Source organism: Neolamprologus brichardi, chromosome 11, assembly GCF_056152115.1.
Source record: "Neolamprologus brichardi isolate AB-2024 chromosome 11, ASM5615211v1, whole genome shotgun sequence".
NCBI classification, from domain to species: Eukaryota; Metazoa; Chordata; class Actinopteri; order Cichliformes; family Cichlidae; genus Neolamprologus; species Neolamprologus brichardi.
Genome location: NC_142114.1, coordinates 2,381,409 through 2,404,900, shown reverse-complemented (window position 1 = coordinate 2,404,900; position 23,492 = coordinate 2,381,409). Strand labels below are relative to the sequence as shown.

The 23,492-nt window shown below is 38.9% G+C and overlaps 2 protein-coding genes across 5 annotated transcripts in view; both read left to right on the top strand.

Moving 5' to 3' along the window:
* Positions 1-334: 334 nt before the first annotated feature.
* Positions 335-4,591, top strand: osr2 (odd-skipped related transciption factor 2). Of its 2 annotated transcripts, none has more exons than XM_006795974.3 (4): positions 335-577; positions 2,643-3,326; positions 3,677-3,776; positions 4,161-4,591. In XM_006795974.3, the coding sequence occupies exons 2-4, from the start codon at positions 2,680-2,682 to the stop codon at positions 4,233-4,235; spliced, it is 822 nt and encodes a 273-aa protein (XP_006796037.1). In that variant the 5' UTR covers positions 335-577; positions 2,643-2,679; the 3' UTR covers positions 4,236-4,591. The 2 variants fall into 2 exon arrangements, with proteins under 2 accessions (XP_006796037.1, XP_006796036.1); XM_006795973.3 differs by having other exon boundaries at positions 4,079-4,591.
* A 3,915-nt stretch (positions 4,592-8,506) lies between these two features.
* vps13b (vacuolar protein sorting 13 homolog B) overlaps positions 8,507-23,492 on the top strand; it is a 297,453-nt gene continuing 282,467 nt past the window's right edge. For 2 of the 3 annotated variants that reach the window (XM_087847951.1, XM_087847953.1), the window contains exons 1-3: positions 8,507-8,618; positions 9,822-9,980; positions 11,134-11,277. In XM_087847951.1, coding sequence (XP_087704077.1) covers positions 9,834-9,980; positions 11,134-11,277 — 291 coding nt within the window. In that variant the 5' untranslated portion in view covers positions 8,507-8,618; positions 9,822-9,833. Of the gene's footprint in view, positions 8,619-8,714; positions 8,790-9,821; positions 9,981-11,133; positions 11,278-23,492 lie in introns of those variants that run through there. The other variant, XM_087847952.1, reaches the window with a different exon arrangement.

Genomic DNA, 23,492 nt, shown 5'->3' with positions numbered 1-23,492 from the left:
TCCTCAAGTATCCAAAAGCACGTTTTCAAAATCGTGGAACTGGAGGTGGGGGGAAACTTTCAGGGTTTCCTCCCGTGCTTCCAAACATGCCTCCAAAAGAAGCTATCAGCCTTGGCTGGATGGTATATGAGAGGTGTCAGAGGAGGCAGGTCGAACTGAGCACGCTCCTCTACTATGGTCTGGAGCCTTAGTTGCTATCCAAACACAAATAAACAGAGGGGAACATTGGAGTTAATGATAGAGGAGGGGGGTGGAGGCGTGTCGGGGGGCGGGCTGAGCGCTCGAGAGTCCTGGAGCTCTAAAAAGTGAAGAACCGCACACTTCCAGCCCCAGCTCCGGACGGGACTCACACGCTGCTGCTGTCTCTCCTCCAAACTTTGCCTCTTTCCACATTTTTTCACAACTTGTCACATCTCTGCAAAAGTCCGAGACATCAGTCTTGGCTGCATGGCTACATGAAAGTTTCATGGACTTGGATCTTGGAAAACTTTTAGCGACGCTTTATTGGAGCTCGTCGCCTCTATAGTTACTGTGGATTACTGACATACCGCAGGACCTTTGGCAGCTATTTATTGGGGTAAGATTCTGTTTGGCAGGGTAGGATTTATGTCTGAGGAAGGAGAACCAAACCAACATATTAGAAGTTGTTATCTTAAAAAAAAGAAAATAAAAGGTTTAGTGTCTAGGCTTTAAAGCAAAGACTCAAAGACTCTTAGAAAGTGATCAGCTTTTAATGACCAAACATTTCATTTTTTTAAGTGTTCTAGAGAGGAGTGTTGTTTAGTCATATTACTAACTAACTTGAGGTCACAGTTCACTCACGCTTTGACATTGCTGGCCTCCGTCCACGGCGCGCAGCATTACTTAAACAAACAGTGATCTTCGCGTTTGTGAAGACTTGTCACGACTGATAGAAATGTAAAGCCTTCTGCCAAAAATAACACGTGAAAAGCTTTAAAAATGAACCTTACAAGGACTCGAAGAACAAGATCGGACATTTGGCTGCTCCCGAAGTGTAAGCGCAGTCCAAAGGTGAGAACAAGAACAAGCTGAACGAACTCCCTGGGCAAAGAACAGCAAGTGCCTTCGCGGTGTCTCACGCTGCACCTGTGCGAAATTATATTTAACCCCTCACCATCGGTGAGAAGGAAAGCGAGGCAGAAAGAGCTGAAGGCAACGACCTGACCGAAACAAGCGACCAGTAGCTACCCTGACTACCGTGTGCGCAAGACTCACAGTCTGCAAGTGTGGATAATGGCTTAATCTCCGAGGCAGTTTCAGGACAGGCTGACTTCTGACATATTGTGTTAAAATATGATTTGGCTTGATCTGTCACAAAAGAAAAAGTGTAGATACCTAAATGATGTATTTTACTATCCAAACACAGCTCGCTGTTCTTCTTTTTCTTGATCATATCTAAAGGTCAGCACAACTGGCCTATTGCCAGTCCCGCGTTCACCATCTGGAGCCTTGAACTTCTACGGTGGATCTTCTTTTTTCTGTGTGGGAAAACATAACTTGTCATCCCCACAAACTCGGACACAAGCCAATTTTTATACTGTCAGCTCACCTCATTTGTCCTAAACAGCGGAGGGAGCTCGCTTCTGCTTTTGTTTAAGGGAGACATTATTCTTTTGAAATGTAGGTTAAATGCACAGGGGTCATTTGCTGCCATGTTGCCTTGCCCAGGGGAAGGGGGAAAAAACTTCATATGGAAAAAATAAATAAATAGATAAATATTACATTAAAGACCTTAAAAGGAAAAAAGTGCCTATAAAATTAACTCCAAAATAAAAATGAAAAGCACATGCATTTCCATCAGAGACAGACAGACAGCGTGTATGTTTTGCTCCTTCAATTAATAACATATTTCATCTCTTCTGTCTAAACTTCAGACTTGTACAAATCCGTGCTGCTTACGTTTGTTTTGGAGTTTTTTTAATTGCGAAATACTAACTGCAACTTTAAAACACACACACACACCAAGCTGTGCTTTCTAATTACCTCGTGTGAGATTTAGTGCTTCATTCAGAGTGATCTGAAATTGCAATTTGCAGTGTTAATCGATGCCACATGAGTTGTTTTACACCCACTTGATTTAATTATACTTTCGGTGACTGATTTGTTTCCTAAATTTTGACTTGAAGCGCATCTCCGTGTCGGGTGGGGGGGAGGGGGGCGACTGTGTTTTTACATTTCCTCAGTGGTTTCGCTTATGCAAAACAGAGGTTTAGATATTATAAGCAGGCCGGGACAGGCTAATATAGGACAATCCTTCTGCGCATTAACCTGTGCGTTTTATTCATCAGCTTCCTCGCGTTGAACCAGGTGCAAAAAATAAACTAAGCTAATTCATTATATATATGCCTAAATTAGGTTTAAAGGGGAGAGGGGCTGGCTGGGTATATTCACCTTTGCGAAAGGACATATTTATATCAGTTTAATACAATAATGAAAAGTTACAATTTCAAAAAATAAAATCTTTTTAGTTGAAGTTGTGTATATGCAAACAGGTGGATTTAAGTAGTCTACCATAACCGGTAACTGAGACGTCACATTTTCTCTGTTCTTCTTTCCACACAATAACCAGTTCTTGGGATTAACACGCAACACTTATTGTTCGGTGTGTTCTGCATTCTCAGGGTTATCACCGTGTCTTCTGCAGAGGTCTGAGCCGAGATGGGGAGCAAAGCCCTGCACGCTCCGATCCCCCTGCACCCAGCCCTGCAGCTCACAAACTACTCCTTCCTGCAGGCCGTCAACACTTTCCCCGCTGACCAGCTGCAGGGACTGTACGGCCTCAGCGCCGTGCAAACCATGCACATGAACCACTGGACTCTTGGCTACCCACACATGCAGGGACTGAGGTCGACGATCACGGCAGCCGCCCAGGGTCTGGTCGACCCACGGATTCCCTTCCCAGCTTTGCCCTTCACCGCCGCGGCGCAGTTATTCCATCCAAAGCAAGCCACCGTCGCGCACGGCGTCCCCTCGCTGCAAAAGGACAGGCCGAGATTTGACTTCGCGAACCTGGCCCTCGCTGCCACGCAGGAGGACCCACCGAAAGCTGCGGACCTGGCAAAGCTGGCATCGGGACTAGGGGGAACCATCTCCGAGCTGAGCAAGCTGTCCCCGGACAGAAAACCCACCAGGGGCAGGCTACCATCCAAGACTAAAAAGGAATTTATTTGTAAGTTCTGCGGCAGGCATTTTACCAAGTCCTACAACCTCTTAATCCACGAGAGGACCCACACAGATGAGAGGCCCTATACTTGTGACATTTGCCACAAGGCTTTCAGAAGACAAGACCATCTCAGAGACCACAGGTAAGACGGATTTATGGGATATTATGCGCACTGGGTTAGGACGAGGGGGTCAGCAATTTCCAGCAGCAATGATGATTTGTGATTTTAAGTCTCAGATATCTCGATTTAAGTTAATAGCCTCTCCAGAACCGGCCATTAAAATTATATTCCTTAATTTGTGCTATAAAATATAAGCAGGCCTGTTCCCTAAAACTTCTCCACGAGGGCGCTAAAGCACTTTTCAGCATTAAGTTGGACATTCAGAACTTGCACAGTGGAGATTTTCGGCTCTGTGATTGTGGGCTCTGTAACATTTACAAGTAACTTCGTGCATGAGCGGGCATTGATTAAGTGTCATTTCTGTTTTACAGATACATCCACTCCAAGGAAAAACCGTTCAAATGTCAAGAATGTGGGAAGGGATTCTGTCAGTCTCGAACTCTAGCCGTCCATAAAACCTTACACATGCAGGTAAGCTCAGAATCTTAACGCGACCTTTAACGTGTGATACTCTCTGATCATAATTCACCTGTCTACTGCATGCATGGGGGGTGGAAAAAGAAAGCCTCACAAAGCCTATCACTAAATTAAAAACAAAAAAATGTGAGTCAGTTATCCACAGAAAACAATACAATAAAAATAAAAAATAATATGCAAACAAGTAAATTAGATCTGACACGACAGTGGATTTATCAGATTATTGAAAGATTGAACTGATAGACCTTCTATCCAATTAAAGGCAATAATCCTTTGCTTGCTTTAAATCTAAACAGGAATCTCCACACAAATGCCCCACATGCGGAAGAACCTTTAATCAAAGAAGTAACCTGAAAACTCACCTTCTCACCCATACAGACATCAAGCCCTACAGCTGTGGCCGCTGCGGAAAGGTGTTTCGGCGCAACTGTGACTTGCGACGGCACAGTTTGACGCACAGCCCACATCAGGACTACTAGCCTGGAGAAACAAAAATAACAATGGACAAAACGCAGAAAGACAAATCAGCGACATTTTTCTTTTGGATCAAGGACAATCTCCAAGTGAGGACATGTTTACTTCAGCACGTTTTAGAGTGGGATTTGGTTGCACCTCAAGCGGAACAACAGCGGAGCCAGTGCCATGTCCAACTTTCACACCACCTGTAAATATCAAATGTACATAATGTTGTTGCTCATGTTGTTGTTGTTGTGTTTTTTAATGTTCTTTTTCTGACCTTGAAATGGTAAAGTTGTCAAAAAACAGTCATAAATTTAAAGTATGTTAAATTGTATTTTAGAAATAAATATTTCCATGATACATTTGGATTTCCCCCCGTTTTTATTTCTCATTTTCACTGCCACGAAACAGAGGACACAGTGTTACAGCCCAAAAAAGCAATATTTAGGTGAAATCTTTTACCATGGTCATCAAGTTAATAGTCTGTATGTTTACAGCCGGCGGGCAGTGAGAGCTTATGTGGCGGACGTGTTGGGCTTTTTAGCAGGGAGTTAGCAGGAAACGCCACATGACAGAAAGCCCCGAGGACGTCTTTAGCTCCCGGAAAAGAGCATAACTTCATAAGCACAATCCTGTGTGCCATCGCGGGTGATAATTGATCATAAAGTTTACAATGATTTTTCTTCGAATAAAAGTTATGACCATGTAACGGTCAGTCATTACGCACTGTCTGCCAACCACCTCTCAGTGTCTGTACGTCTCAGAATTATGAGCCTCCATTATTATTTTAGGCTACATGTCCTCTACAGAGGCTGATCAGTATTATATTAGCCGCATTAGCGGCCATATCACATGTCTTTATCTAGATCACCTCTGACATCATAAGTGACCTGCAAAACGGCAGAAGGAACCATCAGCGCTAAGAAGGTATTTTCACGCAGATGAGCGGGGCCGTGTGTCTGCGTCTGTCCTCAGATGGTGGTTCAAAAATGTTTTTAGGAACCTGATGTGTTACTGAGCCATATTCGAAATGTAAAACACCTGTACCACTCAGCTGCTGACGTCTAATGGGCCTGACGTGAGTCTCCTAGTTTAATTTTTGGGCCTATATGCGCCATAGACTAATTTTATGAATTAAAAAATATATATACAAAGATTATTTCACAGGTCCTTATGATTCAATTCAATTCAATTTTATTTATATAGCGCCAAATCACAACAAAAGTCGCCTCTAGGCGCTTCATAGATACAGAGACAAATAGCCACAAATAGCCTCAAGCAAAAATGGAAGAACTCATTTACACTGTGGTTTAAATTTTCGTAGATACACAGAAAAACCCACCAAGATCTGGATTTCATCCAACTAAACTTTGACCGACCACTGATTAACCACCAAGCCTGCTGCCTGTAACCGGACGAGCTCGTCTATAATGTATTGGGTGTTTTTTTTTTTTTTTTTTTATCATTTGGTGAAGTCAAAGCGAGATTGTCTCCTCTGACTGTCTCCTCATCTCTGTGTCTCTCGGTGTTATCTGGCCTTCGGGCCCTTTGTGTCCCAATTTCAAGAGCCAGCGGTAGCTACTGACTGCTGGCCTGAAACTTGATTTTCACCTTACGGTGCAATTAATTGCACGAAAAAGTAGCATTTATTTCTAATGGGCTCGAAAATAGGGTCTGGAACAAGTGGTTATAATAACATCAGGAGATTTAAAAGTGCGTTCATTGCTGCTGAAAGGCCATTAACTAAGGCCCGTTTTATTGCGCACTGCGGGCTAGGATTTTCCTAATTATTTTCTGAAAGGAAAGACAACAAAGTGCGACGTCTCCAGCGAGCTCATAAAAAATTTAAAAAAGAAGGGGGAAAGTATTTGAGCTGTTTGACAATCACATAAAAACATAATTCATTAGTAAAACATAAAAAAATTCAATCTGAAAACTATATAATATGAAAAAAACACACAAAAAGGTCATGTAATAATAATAATAATAATAATAATAATAATGTTTGATATATATATATATATATATATATATATATATATATATATATATATACACACACACACATACACATATATATATATGTTTAGAATATATTTAAATGGAATTTGTTTGAATTTGTAATAAGCGTTTAACAAATAAACGTTTATTAAACAAATTGTAATCCATTTTAATAAACAAGAAAAAAAGAAATGAAAAAAGAAACATTTTGACGCCTCGACAACAGATGTAACATAATGCAGGAGCCGACTAATAAGAATAAATGCAAAATATCTGTTACAATATGCAGTTTCATTTGAAAGTAATTTTCTGCCATTTTTGTCCGCCTCAGTGGAAATATACATTTTTACATGTGCTTGAACAAAGCCGTTTAGCCTTTCTAAAGAAGTATTTATTTAATATTCTTTAATTAATTGTTTAGTTAATCCATGTATTGCTGTAAGAATTTAGCAAAAACACTTTATTTTTAACCGGAAATAAATCTTTGATAGCCTCAACTGAAATGCTGTAGTGGAAAACCCCTAATTTAGGCAGTTTACGTGGAACAGATCATTCGTGGAGAATAACAACAGAAGATTCCTAAGACTGCAATTTATCTCTGGCTTTAAAGACTTGGATTGTGGCACAGTACGCTGGTTTCCTTTGGATTCCAGATTCAACCTGCTGGTCTAAGAAGTGAGATAACTTGATATCAGATATTTTTCTGTCTTAATTTAAAGCATCATGGCCAGAAAGGACTTCAGAATAGTAACATTAACTGTGGGTGACCACTTGACTCTGACACATGTACGCATAGTTGGCAAAGCGTGGCCGGTCACACGGCGATCATCATCCTTGACCGACTTATGTGGACTGTATCCTCAAGAAGCTTTACAGCAGACGAGAGACTGTCCGGACTACAGGCCACTACAGGCCAGACCTCATATCTGCAGTGCCTCTGACCCTATGTGCGGCTTGCGGCAGACACTTTTTTAAAGCTTTCATCACGAAAAAAAGACAGATGATGGTCTGATCTCAAAGATAGGTGATTAAATAAATCCAAATCAAATCAAACAAACAAACATGCAAACATATTCAGCAAACCAATGAAGACGTGATATATACCGACGGTAGGGTGAAGTTGGATTTTTGTTGTTTAAGCTATAAAACTGCTATAATTTGCATTTTTTTTTTCTTGTATGTTATGACTGCTGTTCACTTTAAATATGACAAGATTGCCTACTTAACCACTGGAGCAACATAACTCAACATTACGACTAAAAAAATAATAAAAGAAATATTTTATCTGTCAACGAACTCCTTGGACGCACAAATTAGCAAGATCATTTCTCAGCAAAAGTGACAGTGAGATAAAGGTTGAGTCTAACCCGTTCTTTTATGCAATTCATACAGTTGTCCATTGACATTACTACGTTTCATGTCTGAAAAATAACCAGTGACCCTAAAAAAAACGAGATCCGTGAAAGACAGAAATGGTTTACATTTTAGTATATTTTCGTTGCCCTCAGTATATTCTTCTTTATTTTAAATTCCAGTATGTAAGATATTTATCATGTCACAGTGTGTCATGGTATATTTCACCTAACCTCCAGATATAGGCCTGTGTTACTCTGGCAGTTGAGATATATTTAGAGTTGAGATATATGATGAGATGCTTAAAATCCGCACAGTTTCCTTGTGTGAAATGCAAACATCATTTTCTTATTGTCTCTACTATTCACTTTCATTGACTTCTGCAATGACCTAGGTCCCAGAAGGTTGAAATTGAAACTGTCATGGATTAAGATGGTAAATAAGAACCTTTTGTTACATTATAACAAAAAAATAAAAAATAATAGAAAATTATAATCAAGAATACACGTTCACTATGCTGAGCAATTGTCCACCGTGAAGTTCACACGATCTCTCTTTCGGCAAAGGTGAGCTTCCGCTGCCATAAAAGGGGTAGGGGCGTGCTTAAGCGATGACGATTATTATGCGAAGAGATCCCTTCCAGTACTTGTTAGAGAGTCCGGATTTGTAGACACTCTTTCGTTTTAATAGGAACAAAGGTATTTGTTATATCAAAACCTGGCGGCATGGAGACATCCAGAGTTGCTGTAACCGAAGAAGATAATGCCTGTTAACTGATCAAATCACAAATGAAATTTATCTTGAGTTACTTATGTTTGTACGTTGTGTATGTAAAGTTACCTTCGAAAGGCAAATTTCCCACTGAAAAACGCAACACCAAGCATACGGAAGCCGCGTTGGTGTTTACTGATGACGTTTCGACTCTTGCAGTTCGGCGATATGGCTAACGTTAGATAACGGGATGAACATCTTTTATTAAACGTAGAATTAAACAAAAACCAGCAGGATACAAGTGGGAGTCAGGTAAATAGAGTCTTTTCTCTATTTGACTTCTGGCTAGCCAGTTTAGGCAGCTGAAACGAAGTTATAGCGACTTCTTCTAATCACTTAGCCTAGCTTCTTTGCTTCGCTGCTGTTGTGTATCACTTAAATGACAGGAGGAACGAGCTAGCCTCCCTGGCTAAGTGCTCCACAGTAAGTTAAATGTATTACTATAAGATACGACATAGCGTCGCTGTTGAAGTTTTTTTTAGTTACATTGGAATTAATTTGCAAATGCAGTACATAATTGCTCCTGGGCTTCCCCGTTATGTGGAATGAAGGCACTTTAGCAAGGAAGCTAGACATTCCGGTGAATTTCATTTAAGGTTAAAATACGTAAAAGTAGAAGAGTTGATGTTCATAATTTACGGGAGGGTTAGTTAAATTTGCGTTGGTGAGAAGTCAGCGTAATTAGAACTGTCTTTACACCTAATTAAGTTTATTAACCAAAACCTGTACAACCTTTCTATAAATTACGCACAGCTGGATTAGTTATTGGATGCCAATATGGTATTTATGTCATTAGGAGTGCCAGTTCATTCTGACATCAGTTTGTTGAACTGTAACAAAAAACAGCTTGAGGTTTGTGTGAAGCGGCCAGTACTTCCACAGTTTGCAAGTTGGATAAGAGGTTATAATGTTGTGTTTGGACCTGTCATAAAAAGAAATGTTCGAGCATAGCCAACATCTTAAATTATAAGAAGAAAGAAAGAGGTACTTTATTGATCCCCGTGGGGAAATTCCTCTCTGCATTTAACCCATTCACTCAGTGAAGCAGTGGGCAGCCATTGGGCGCCCGGGGAGCAGTGTGTAGGGACGGTACCTCGCTCAGGCGTACCTCAGGGTAGCTGTTCAGGGGAATCGAACCCCCGACCTTCCGATCATGGGGCCACCACTCTACCTACTAAGCTATCCCTGCATAATTTAATGTATAAATTATGGCTTTATACATATAATAAATACACTACTTCTGCTTTAGAAATGACAATTATTAATTAGAGCTGTGCTTTTAGGCTATGACATCAAAATAACTCTCTATGATCAGAAATACATATTCTTTGTAATTAGTTTAGAACGAGCACCATTAGTTTAGTGACCGAGATATATAATGGCAAAAGGATGTTAACACAGTCAAATGATATTACCATGTTTTTTGTTTTTTTGTTTTGCTCATTGTGTACACAGAACAAGGACAAGATGTTGGAGTCTTATGTCACACCGCTCCTGATGAGCTATGTAAACAAGTACATCAAGAATCTGAAGCCATCTGACCTGCAGCTCTCTCTGTGGGGCGGTGATGTGGTGCTGAGCAAGCTGGACTTGAAGTTGGATGTACTGGAGCAGGTACTAAAAGTTAAATCTAGCTTTTGCTTTGAACCTTTCTTTATAAAAATGACGTGAGGTTAAAATGATGGGAATGTTAAAGTCAGAGGTTTAAAATATAAATGATCACTTCCTACATATATATTCAGAATGTAGTTTTGTATTTTACTTACTGTAAACAAGAGTTTTGTTTATAAACCTTGGTTATGCAGGCACATACACCCTACAAAAAAGTTGCCATATTATGTCTGCAGCTATTCTCCACTGTATTGCCTTGACTAGAGTAAAAGAAAACGCTACAGTGCTGTTTAGTCAGGCACTAACAGCATCTTCTTGCTGTCATTTCAGAAGAATTTTACCAGATTTACTTTGATATTTTGCTCTGCAGTGTTATTTTGACAGTGTTCTCTTTTACTCATGTCATGTCTGGATTAGATCAAACTGCCACCAGTTAAAAGGATTTTCTTTTCTTTTGAGTGGGTTCTGACTGCTGCTGAAGAGCAGACCAAAACACTGCGTAACCCAAAGAGATTGTGATGAAAGTCCTTATTGGAAGCAGCTTCAAGCTATCCGACAGTGGGAATTGTGTTAGGATTGAGATTTGTCTGTAATGCTGTGTCAAAACTTTGGAAATTGTCCTACCTTTGCATTTATTTTATTCCATTTCATTTGGACAGTACCTCCTCTCAAATGTGCAATCTGAGATCATCTTAATATAATATTTGGTGAAACATTGTGGGGGTTATAAAGCAGACATACTGTAAATCCATGACAGCTTTTCCCTCAGAAAAATGTTTGGCTATTAATTTTTTGGCTCAGACTTGCACAGAAAGCATGTGAAGCCTGTGTGTAGGCAGTCTGGTTTCATGGGACTCATTCTCACACAGAGTAGTTCAAGATGCAGAACAGTGATTTGCCTGCCTCTGAAAATATCTGACTTATATTGTTAGAAGCGTGACCAGTATGTAATCTGTAGCTATTGTTTTTACCATCTACTCGTCTACAAATATTAGCTTCAAAGTGCTGTTTGGAAAATGGATGGATGAAGATTCAAAATGTTCTCGAAGCCTCTACCTCGTATTGGCACCTTTATCCATATTATTCTAGTGTTGTTTATTTCTAGCTGGCTGTTGTTTTTTTTCTTTCTTTCTTATAACTCCTTTTATATCCACAGGAGTTGAAACTGCCTTTTACATTCATGAGTGGTCATATCCATGAGCTACGTATCCATGTACCTTGGACCAAGCTGGGCTCAGAGCCTGTAGTTATCACCATCAACACCATGGAGTGCATCCTGAAGCTAAGGGATGGCGCCCAGGTTAGTTTTTTTCTTTTCATTTTCGTTTTTTTGGTATGAGAAAGATGTTATTCTTGATTCTATACACAGCCAAAACAGGGCTAGCCAGATCTTCCTGTTATTTATGTGAGAGTCCTCCTCATGAAAAAGTTAAGCTTTCCCATTCCCTTTCTCCATGTGTTTCCAAGAAATTTCGTAATGGCCTTTGTTTAAAAACATGCTGACATTTTTAGTGCAGCAGGCTTTACTCTGTTGTACAATTAAAGCCATCTTCTTTAATTCTGACTTTGTGTAAAATCGAATGTTAATTTGACACAGCTAAGCAGCAGTTGCGTTTTTCCTTTTCTTACTCATGTTTATTTACTCTAATGAAAAATGCATTGAAAAAAAAGCAAACTAAGAAACCAGAAGCAAACAAACTGATGCCTCACTGACGCAAAATATGTTTGCTATTCAAAACAATGATGTAAAATGCTTTTGGGGAATAAATTGGCAACACTCTTTACTGTGTTGCCAGCTTGGGAGTGGTGACATTGTGTGCCATTGCATTATAAACCAAGATAATGATGAAATAATCCATGAATTTGGAGAAATAACCCACTGTTTGGTCGTGCACTGCACTGCTTGAGATTGTTAGGAAACAGCTTATTCATAGCAGGACAACTCAGCATATTCCTTTACTGGAAGTACGATAAGTATTACTAAAGATCCCAAAGCCCAGAGTGGGTCTCAAGCTCAATGTATGTGCAACCAGACTAAGCAGCCAGATCTTAATTTTGTTCACTGGTTAAATAAAGTAGAGGTGAGCTGGATTGCTGCTGGATTGTTAGCATCTTTGTGGAAACACATAAACATGTAACACAAAAGTGATTTAGTCATCGCTGTTTATATTGCTTCATAAAGTGAGTCAATAAGTAATGTAAGTTTTTTTTGTACGTCAATAAATTTTTATACATATATAAAACTTTTATTGGTTTTAGTTGAAACAACACAGGAAAGCAAAGAAGTTATCATTTTAAATAAGCGATTACATTTCTGCTGTTTATCACACTATTACACATTCAGTCATACAATTTAATAAGGTTTTGATGGGATACAACACATAGGAATCAGTAACTGCCATTGCTGAATATCAGCCTATCTGCTGGTATTTCAATGGCAGAAGCAAGGCAAATATTGGCCAGTACAGTCCAGATCAGTGCATCCCTAATTCCATCATAAAGTATCTACTAGTAATTGCTTTGAGGAATTTTGTTTCATGATTTTTCCCTGACACAAGCACAGCTATCTCACTCAGTATGATTTTTCTTAAAAAAGAGAGAGATGGTTCATTGACCACTGACCTGAAGAATTCAAGGAACTCAAAATTAAGAGGCAACTTTCTTTAACTTGACCAGTGCTATTTACTACTTGACTGCCTCCATTTTTAGCATGTCCTGTTTTTGTTGTCAAACAGTGAAGACTATTTCTCGTGACACTTAGAAGACTTGGAATCACATTCAGAAAAAGCTGATAGTCTTTTGCATCTCTGTCAGATTGATCGCACAATAATAGCCTTTGTAACTGCTTGGTTTTGTCCTTGTAGTCAATATAATATTAAATCTGTAAGTAAGTATCGGTAAGAAATGTGACTTGAAGCTCTGTCCTACATCATTGCGGATATAAATCTAAGGACAATTGTCTTAAGGGGAATATTTTTCTATTGCTTTGTTTGGTTTAGTTACAAATATTTTCATTTTTAAAGAATGTTTTATGAGAGGTATTTTTGAAATTTATTTTTACAGCAAAGTCTGGCTCTAAATTTGCCACCCATGCAGCTTTAAAAATTGAAAGTGTAGCTCAGTGCAGCCCTTTATGGGAAGGTTGAAGTTTCAAGGCCAGATGTCCCAGAAGAAACACATTTCAAGGGAAGTCAATTACAGCTAATTATATAGACTGCGGCAAAAAGATTTGTAACACATGAGCTTGAGCTGCCTAGAACTAATGGTAAATATCATAGTATGCAGGTGGCTACTGCTCATGCGATCAGGTTTCTAGTTCAGTGGAAATTTAAACTTTGTCTTTATGCTTCGTACACAGCTTAAGGTCATGTACCAGTACCGGTACTGGTGTAATGCTTATGGTCTCAAAACAAGTATTTGTTACAGATGTTTTCTAAAAGCTTCCAGTGAAGAAAAGATTTTTGGGGAATTGCAAATGACATTTGGACAAATTATTCAGTGGTATGTACACCCAAGAGACATAATTTGGAGTAAAGCCAGACTTACAGCAGAAATCCTTCTAGTATGTGGAATTTAAATGAGCCACTGCCGTTTTCTCCTATAATGGCGGGAAGCAGGAGGCTGACTACTGTGTTCTTAAGCCAAGAAAATGAAGCCAGCTTCCTTTTCATGTTTTACATTTATATTGCTTAAAAATAATAATAATAGTTGTTGTTGTTGTTATTTTTGTACTTTCCTTTGTTTTGTCTTTATTACAACTTAAACATCAGTAGACTGACAGCAACACTGGTCTCACAGAAACAAGTGTTTAATCCTTTAGCAAATACTCTAGATCTCATGTTAATTCACATCTTAGACCTTGGCTAGGTTGTAGCAGGCTTGCAGGGACTTTGACATAGGCCATAACCATTCTCACGGAAACTCTTATGTAATTTGGGTGATGGTCCACAGGATTTTTGAAAAGAAATGAATAAAGTAGATCTGTGTATGGAAATTATAATATTTTAACTGTAGTCCAGTAGAGACAGAAACATTAGGGTGGGCCTCGTGCGGCCAAAGTGTGGAAATGATAAATGATATCATTAATATGGTTTGTTTTCATAATTACTGTTAAAGCCCGAGTCCCGGCCTGTAAAAACATCCGCACATCTTTTGAAGTTCATTAAGGCCGGTGTAATTTGACCGGAATTATTTGGACCTTTTTAATGTTCGTGTTTCCCCTTGAGAGGAACTGGGTAATATTAGGGATGTTCAGATTGCTCAATAGGACCCATCTGCAAAGCACTAAGAGCAGCTCACAATTATAGTTTCCAGCAAATGTGGAAATTTTGGCGTTTAGCAGCAGTTGGAGATTACAGCTCCTGCTGACAGTGTAATTGCTTAAAATAAGCTGTAATGAGGACTTGTAGAGCAGAAAGTATGGTAATAGAAAAAATGTTGTCAACTTGTTTTTGACATTCATTTTACAAACTAGAGGTCGTTTACAAACAAAATACATTTAGTTCTATATATATATGTTATTGTCCACTGCAATCACATCTTGAAGTTTGCATAGAAATCCACTTCCTTTCTTTAGTACGTGTCTTTATTTTTAGATTATTACCATCTTTGTTTAGTTTACATTAATTTTAGCGAGTTCTACTTATCTCAGTTTTTTTAAATTTTAGTTTAAGTGCAAAAGTTGAAATGGTTGTACTTGGTATGAGTTTAATTATTAGAGCGGACTTTTTCAAGTGAAATTACACTAAACCGTGTTTTATACCAAAAAGCTCAAAAGATGTGACAAGAGATTGTCTTGGGCATAGAGGGGTATTTTTGAAAGTCAGTTTAACTTTCTTTGTTCTTGAACAAAGATCCACTTAGTGTGGCCTAATGAGTTTGTTTATATGAGTGAACTGATTGATGGTAGCCCATTCCAGATTAAAACTAATGTAAAAATGTCAAGAGGTGCAAAGTGGAATACAGTGATCATAGTATCTATCCCTCTATATACAGTGTGGATAGGGACAGATTAGTGTCTTATGTCATGTTTGTTTAAAAGAAATAGAGTAGAAGGAACTAATAGTGGATTACTGTTCCAGGACATTTTCTCTGTGCTTGTCATTAGCTAGTGTTGTCAGTCTAAGGACTTCAGCTCTTATATGGTGGATTGGAATGGGTTTTGTCTGATGGAGAGCATTTAGTTCATTTTACTTTTGATAATGACCAAGTTCAGTAGGAGGTATCATTTAATGTGCACTTTTTGTTTTTGTTTGTATATTTTTAAGTAATATTTTTAACATTGACTTAATGTTGGAAAATTATAAGTATAAATAGAATTTTCTTCTTGACAATTTGGTAAACTGCTCCAGATGTTAAAGATGAGGTGTGATCAGCAAAGACAGAGAGGAACTGGCTGGACAGCATTTACAGTGGATCATAATATTCTCAGACACTCTTTATTTTTTATGAGACAAAGATAAGGGCTTGGGTTTACTGAGGAGAGCCTTTCTGGTTTTGGCTGAGCTCACTGCTTGATCTGGGAGTTTTATGGCCGCTGAGTGCATTTGCCACTGATGTGGAGGTTCTGATTGATGCATTGCCTCAAGATGATTTGGGGAGGTGCCTCTGAGACTTGTTGGTTTGGCATATGGTCCAACTAGGCCCTTTTTTCTGTTAAATTCCTTCCAAACTATTTTTAGGGTTTACACAACCAAACCTCTTTTCTCCTAAATAATGGGTAATACATGTGAATAAGGAAATCCCTTTTTAAAGACTTCTTAAATCCCCAAGTTGGTATTTCATAATCTAAATCTGATATCTACTCAGCTAAGGCATGCTACTTTGAGTTTTGAATATTTAAGAGATAGACATAGATGTGATACCTGATCTTTTAGTGTGAAAATGCGTGGTGGTGACCTGTAGAGGAGTTTTGCTTTCCGTGTGTGTGGTCTTGCCACCCAGGGGTTGAATGCACAAAACTCTTAAGTAGAAAATTTGGGATGTATAGTCTGTTACAACTTCTTTGTGTAGCCTTAATTCTGCTGTGGCACAGCCAGGACCAGCCCAATCCCGGGCTTCAGATCCATAGAGCATACTGAATGCCAAACCAAAGGCTCAGATGAGCTCCACTCCCTAGTGAATGGAGCCCTGGACCATGATTTGAAAGAGCACAAACTAAGAAGAAAATATCCTAATTCCATTCTACGGTCTCAGGACATCCAGCCAGCCAACAAATTTAGCATCTGAGATGAACAGGACTTTCCTCCATTAAGGAGAAGCATCAAGTCTCCACCAGAGAGCACTGGATCAGGTGCTTGAAGAAAACCTGCATCTTTATCTTGGCTTCTCCATGGCTTCCAGCACCACCTTGCACTTCATCCACATTCACTGTTCCATGACATTGCAGCCAACCAGCAAGAAACATTTTAATTATGCAAGTCATAAAGACAGAAAAATATAACTTTATCAAAGGAACAAAACAATTAAATGTAGGTAAATAAACATTAGCTTGCTTTCTTCTAAGTCCCCTCTAGTATATGACTTAATTTGCCTCACTGAAACCTGGTTACAGTAGAGTGAATACACTAGTGTCAATGAATCAACACCTTTAGGATTTTTATCTGATTTAATACTCAGTTCAGCATTAAAATCAATCTAATGGGTGATTTTAATATTCATCTGGATGTTGAAAATAACAGACCTTACACTGTATTTTATTTAATATTAGGCTAGGTAGCATTTATCAAAATGCAAACGGAGTATTTAATGAACTGTTTCCTTCTCGGTTTTCATGTAAATGCAAAGTACAAGTTTGTCATGGACAGTGTTGGCCAAGTTACTTTGAAAAAGTAATTAATTATAGTTACAGGTACTTCTTCAAAAAAAGTAACTGAGTTAGTAACTGAGTTACAATATTCTAAAAGTAATTAATTACTTGAAAAGTAACTATTGCGTTACTTTAAAAAAAACGTTTAACCTTCTAGGGTCCAGGGTATAATTGGCCATTTTTAACTACTTTTGATTTTCCCTCCACATTTTACCTTTAAAAACTATTTACTTTGCCTTGTTTGGTATCATCCTTTTCAGCACAACCTCACGTGTCTGAATTTACAGTTATGTTTTCATTTTGACAGACTGTATTAACACAATTGATCTAAAATCAGACAAAAAACATAAAATCAGAGTAGAAAAAGTTATATTTTTTACTGTAACAACCACAAACATGTTTAATGAATCATATTTCATAACCTTAAATGCAAATATAAATTGTCAATTTTAAAATCATATGCACAAGTTTTGCAAACAACAAAGTTATTTGCATCCATTTACCTTTTACCTTGATTTTTTTTTGAATAACCATTTTAAACTATTTACAGAACAATCAGCTGTTCTGCTTCCAATAAGATGCAGCACAAATTATTTGTGCCACTCCAAAAAAATAATTTCTGTCCACTATAAAGGAGAACATCACAGCCTGATACCTGCAGGTCTGACAGCAGCAGGTGTATCACTCCTGTTTCTACCTGGAGACAGCAGTTGCCTTATTGTTCTGACACACAACACAAAACTATCCACAACACTACACACTAACCACACAAGACAACACATTAATTACACACCCCAAACACGCTAAACGTCACATCTCAAAACTCGCTCTTTCTCTCTTTTTCTGCTGTCTTTCTCTCTCTCGCTCTTTCTCTCTCTCTCTCTCTTTCTCCATCACTCCTAAAACTTCCCCTGTTTTTTTTTGTTTTTTTGCTCATAAGCAGAGAGTGCTCGCTGCGCTGTCCTTAGACAGTAAAGGTGACGAAACTATTGAGGAAAAAACGCTGCGTATATATTGTTTATCATGACTCTGGTTTTACGTGGCCTATCAACACAATTTAAAAACTGGTATATATCACCTTGTTGCTTTGTCTTTAAGTGGTCATGTGACTGGCTTACCACGACTACTTTATTCTTCCTTAGTCAAACAGCAGCACTCATGCGATTGTTTTGCCCCCTTAGCTCCAGGTGTTGTGCTAGAAAGTGATTGTGATTACTGTCCGCGGAAACATCCTGTTTCTGATAGTTCAGGTTGTTCTAAAAGTGCACTAAAAAGCCTCCAGTTTATCCAAAACTGCAGCAAGAGTAGTTATTGAGTTTTTCTTTTCCACTGTTGCTAAGTGCTTGTTTATAAGGGGTTGTTTGATTGTTAGGATTTTTTTTCCCAGAATACTGTAGAGTTTTTACCTTACCATAAAAAGTGCCTTGAGGCAATGGTGGTGATTTAGCCTTATATCCATAAACCTGATTTGAACTGAACTAAGCAGCAGTCTGTTGTAATTATACAGGGTGGGCCATTTATATGGATACACCGTAATAAAATGGGAATGGTTGGTGATATTAAAGTCCTGTTTGTGGCACATTAGTATATGTGAGGGGGCAAACTCCTCAAGATGGGTGGTGACCATGGTGGCGATTTAGAAGTCGGCCATCTTGGATACAACTTTTGTTTTTTCAATAGGAAGAGGGCCATGTGACACATCAAACGTATTGGTAATTTCACAAGAAAAACAATGGTGTGCTTGGTTTCAACGTAACTTTATTCTTTCATGAGTTATTTACAAGTTTTTGACCACCTATAAAATGTGTTCAATGTGCTGCCCATTGTGTTGGATTGTCAATGCAACCCTCTTCTCCCACCTCTTCACCCACTGATAGCAACACTGCAGGAGAAATGCCAGCACAGGCATCCAGAATCCGTAGTTTCAGGTGCTGCACATCTCGTATCTTCACACCATAGACAATTGCCTTCAGATGACCCCAAAGATAAAAGTCTAAGGGGGTCAGATCGGGAGACCTTGGGGGCCATTCTACTGGCCCACGACGACGACCAATCCACTTTCCAGGAAACTGTTCATCCAGGAATGCTCGGACCTGGCACCCATAATGTGGTGGTGCACCATCTTGCTGGAAAAACTCTGGGAACGTGCCAGCTTCAGTGCATAAAGAGGGAAACACATCGTCATGTAGCAATTTCAAATATCCAGTGGCCTTGGGGTTTCCATTGATGAAGAATGGACCCACTATCATTGTACCCCATATACCACACCAAATCACTTTTGTTGTTCCAACAGTCTTGGAGGGATCCATCCAATGTGGGTTAGTGTCAGACCAATAGCGGTGGTTTTGTTTGTTAACTTCACCATTCACATAAAAGTTTGCCTCATCACTGAACAAAATCTTCTGCGTGAACTGAGGGTCCTGTTCCAATTTTTGTTTTGCCCATTCTGCAAATTCTGTGCGCCGATCTGGGTCATCCTCGTTGAGATGATGCAGTAGCTGGAGTTTGTAAGGGTGTCATTTGTGAGTAGCTAATATCCACTGAAGGGATGTTCGACTAATGCTACTCTCCAGTGACATGCGGAGAGTGCTACTCTGTGGGCTCTTGCTGAATGAAGCTAGGACAGCCACTGATGTTTCTTCATTAGTGACAGTTTTCTTGCGTCCACATTTTGGCAAATCCAACACTGAACCAGTTTCACGAAACTTAGCAAGCAGTTTGCTAACTGTAGCATGGGAGATGGGTGGTCTCGTAGGGTGTCTTGCATTGAAATCTGCTGCAATGACCCGGTTACTGCGTTCACCAGATATCAACACAATTTTGATCTGCTCCTCACGTGTTAACCTCTTCGACATGTCAATGGCTGTGAACAAAGAGAAACTTGTAAATAACTCATGAAAGAATAAAGTTACGTTGAAACTTGGAAAAAACAAAAGTTGTATCCAAGATGGCCGACTTCTAAATGGCCACCATGGTCACCACCCATCTTGAGGAGTTTGCCCCCTCACATATACTAATGTACCACAAACAGGGCTTTAATATCGCCAACTATTCCCATTTTATTATGGTGTATCCATATAAATGGCCCACCCTGTGCTTTTTGGGTGGATAGACTGTGAACTTCCTATAAAGTGATTAATAAAAACATTATGACCACTCACAGAAGAAGAAAATACTGCTATCTTGTAACAAGGTGTGATGATGGTTGGTTGATTAGTACAGAGGAGCTTTATGTAGCCATTGTGTACGGTGCTGGAGAAATGGGAAGGGGTAAAAACAGATAAAAAAAATAAAAATTGATCAACTTTGAGCACGACAAACTTGTGACTGACTCAGTGATGACTGTGTCAGATCATATCTGAAATGACAAGGCTTGTCAATTGCTTGCCATCAGCTGTGAACAAAGAATTTCCAAACTGCAACCTACTGACAGGGAATTGGGGGATGTGCTGGATCAATTTTGATCCATACCCCCTTCACATCACAACTTACACCACTTAAAGGATCTGCTGATTATATTGAATTCGTAAATAAAACTTAAAACATTTAATCCAATGTAGTTTTTCCTTAAGTGTACATACTGCATGGTCTCTGACAGAATGAAACCTAGTGTGTATGTGGTCATTCAACTCAAATTTCACAAGTCAGAAGATACAAAGGAAAAGTTGAAAGAAGTAAAAGGAAACAGCTTGTGGAAGTTTGCAATCAGATAGCACAAACTGGGTAATCTCTGTTCCAATGCCATCCGGAAATCTTGCCTTTGATTCTCTGCTAGCAGGAGCAAATGGCTTTCAGAGATTGCACCGTAAATCCATCTGATCATCAGCTCAGTGGGGCCTTGTCTTCAGGACTGAGGAGACAGAGGACAAAAACACAGAGCTTTGGAGAATCTATTTTCCTCGAATCTAACCCCCTATAGCAGTAACAAAACCCATCCATGACTGTAAATAATAAAAAGATGGAGTAATATTGGCACACTGTTGACTCCTTAGGCAGGTTGGAAGCTGCAGCATGCATTCTGATGAGAGAAAAGGAGAACTACTGAAGGACAGAAGAATAGCCAAGTGCATGTGCTTGGGATTAGTTAAAAAGGATCTCTGTTTGTTTTGTCATTCAAAATGACAGTATATATGACAGTACAGTAATGGCAATCAAGAGAAATCATTAGGCTGTTATGTAAGCTCTGCCTGAAAACTTACATACAATAAATCCGTTTTCTGCAAACTTGTGTTTATTTATTTTTCATTAAAGTGATGATTTGTAATTTTTCATTACAAATCATCAAGTATTGATGATTTGTACTAAAAATTTGAAATACTGCAGGAGACACTGGGTCTGTTGACAACAAGTTGAACTACTTGTTCAGAGTTGAGTTTTTTTGTATTTTGCATGTTGGCAGGCCAACAGCTAGTGAAGGGTTTGTTTCACGTGCAGCTTTAATGTTTACATATGCTGAAATTTTGTTGTCAGTAGGTCTGTATTTAATGGTGAGCTAAATATGTGTTAGTAATCATACACTGTCTCACTACTAGTCTGTCCCTTTACTCAAGTCTCTAATGGAGAGTGACCCATTGCACTGATCTCTGTTCAGCATTCCAAAGTGATTCAAAGCATCTGTAGATGGCAGTGCAGAAGTGTGTCATTCCAGAAAAAGAGACCTTACCCAATGCCACCATTGCTTGTGAGTCAGCCAAAGCTGAATTGCCCATAGCTTTGTCTTTGAGGTCTGTGTTCCTGGTGGGATGAGGTTACTTCTGATCCACAGACAGTCCTCAGACACAGGAAAGCAGTTGGGGGGAAAAATTAAAGCCAGTGGCTTTGTGATTCCAGTGAATCAAGTGGTGATCAATACACACTGGCCAGGATGCTGCTACTCTACAGTTTAATCCCTGCTCTCAGGCCATCCGGGCTAGAGCAATCCCTCAATGCAGCTTGTTATTTGCTGCGTGCTCCCACTGATATTGTAGTTTGGGAAATGATTACCATGCAATTAAGACTAATGTTCACTCCATTAGTACTGTCCTCTTAGAAGAACTCTAGGATGATATTGTATTGCACTTTGGAACTGTGTTTGCTTTATAAGCCTTAAAATGTAGAAAGGACTGTAAGACGTGATTGCAATTTAGAGAAGAAATGTACCCTTACATTTAGATCTTTAGATCATTATTTTTTTGTTGTGTGTCTTTTTGTCTTTATGTAATCTACTAAGATGGGTATTTTTTCACTTTCAGGGAGAAAAAGTTACTAAAAGCAGTAACCCTCGTGTTTGTGTGTACTTCTATATTGCACAAACTGTGCTCTGTTTCAGGATGAGTGCATGCTCAGTTTAGTAGACCCTTACTCAATATTCAAATGATGATCCCGTTAATGACATGGCATTTTAACCACTAAAATCACATATGCAACCTATTTAGTAGAAAACCTTTTCTAATCATGTGTTCAGTTTTTTACTAAGTGAATTCTTTCTGTATAGCTAGCCTCTACCATGGCAGGTTCAGCCCCCTATCATGTGTGGGCAAGAGAAGAGAAATGCAGCATGAATAATGACCCAGCATTACACTTTCCATGGTGTATGTTGCAGATATAGATAAAACTGTGATACTCGGTTATAATTTCCTGACAAAACATATCTTGCACCAATATTGTGATGTGAGGTGGTTAACATGTAACCTTACAGAGACAGTTCAAAACCAATCTCAGAATAATCTATTAAAATTGTATATCCTCTATTATTCTTATTATAGAATTTTTCCATTTAGCTTTTTTTTATATATAGATATCTCACAAAACAGGTGAATTTTTTTTGGCCAGGGCCAGGACCCATACTTTACTTTGCTACGGAAAACAGTAGGAGACCTGAGATCTATGGATAAGGACTAGCTTAGGAGTCCAACATGTTTCATTGATGCAATTGAAATTATTTGTCTTTTATGTAAGGCTGACAGTTTTCCATCTCTCAAGCAATGTGATGAATGCTGACACCACCTCAGTTGCTTTTGGACCCCAGTGTATAAAAGCTATGCAAACATAATGCCGGCTGCATTCCACTTGCGTGCCTAAACCTCCTGCAGTAAGGCTTTGGTATTTCTCAACATTGACGGAAAGTCCTCTCCCATTTTGCTCTGTTTGATTTATTCTATCTTTCTGGTTTCAGAACATTGATGCTCTCCAAGAACACTTAGGCCTCTATAGTTTGTGCCTTCCAGCTGCACCTCACATGTGCAATTAAGTTGTCAGAGTAGCCTGAGCCGCTGCTTGCGTTGTTCTTGGAGAACTGGTGCTTACATTGTTTAAGGTGTGCTTATGTTTTGTATAATGAACTTTTATTTGTGTATGAAAAAATCGGAAGGCCCAGAGATTGCATGGTTATGGTTTGACAGTTGGTGTTAAAATCAGGTCTTGACCACTAGTTAGCAGTAATTTTCCAAAATGCTGATATAAAGATAAATAAGATATATAAAGAAATGTATATCTGGATCTTATAGACTAATAATTGTGAAGTAAAAAAGATGTGATTGGCAGTAATTACATAATAAATAATTGGAAAATAACTGGGCACTGCTGATTATTCTGAGTTAGAGCCATTCCTGCGTTTGGGAATTCCCCGTGTGTGTCGTAATTGACTTGTCTAAGATGTGTTTTTTTTTTTTTTTTTGCACATGCCTGTGTGTGAGTGCGTATGTCAGGGATCTGTGTGGAGTGTTTTA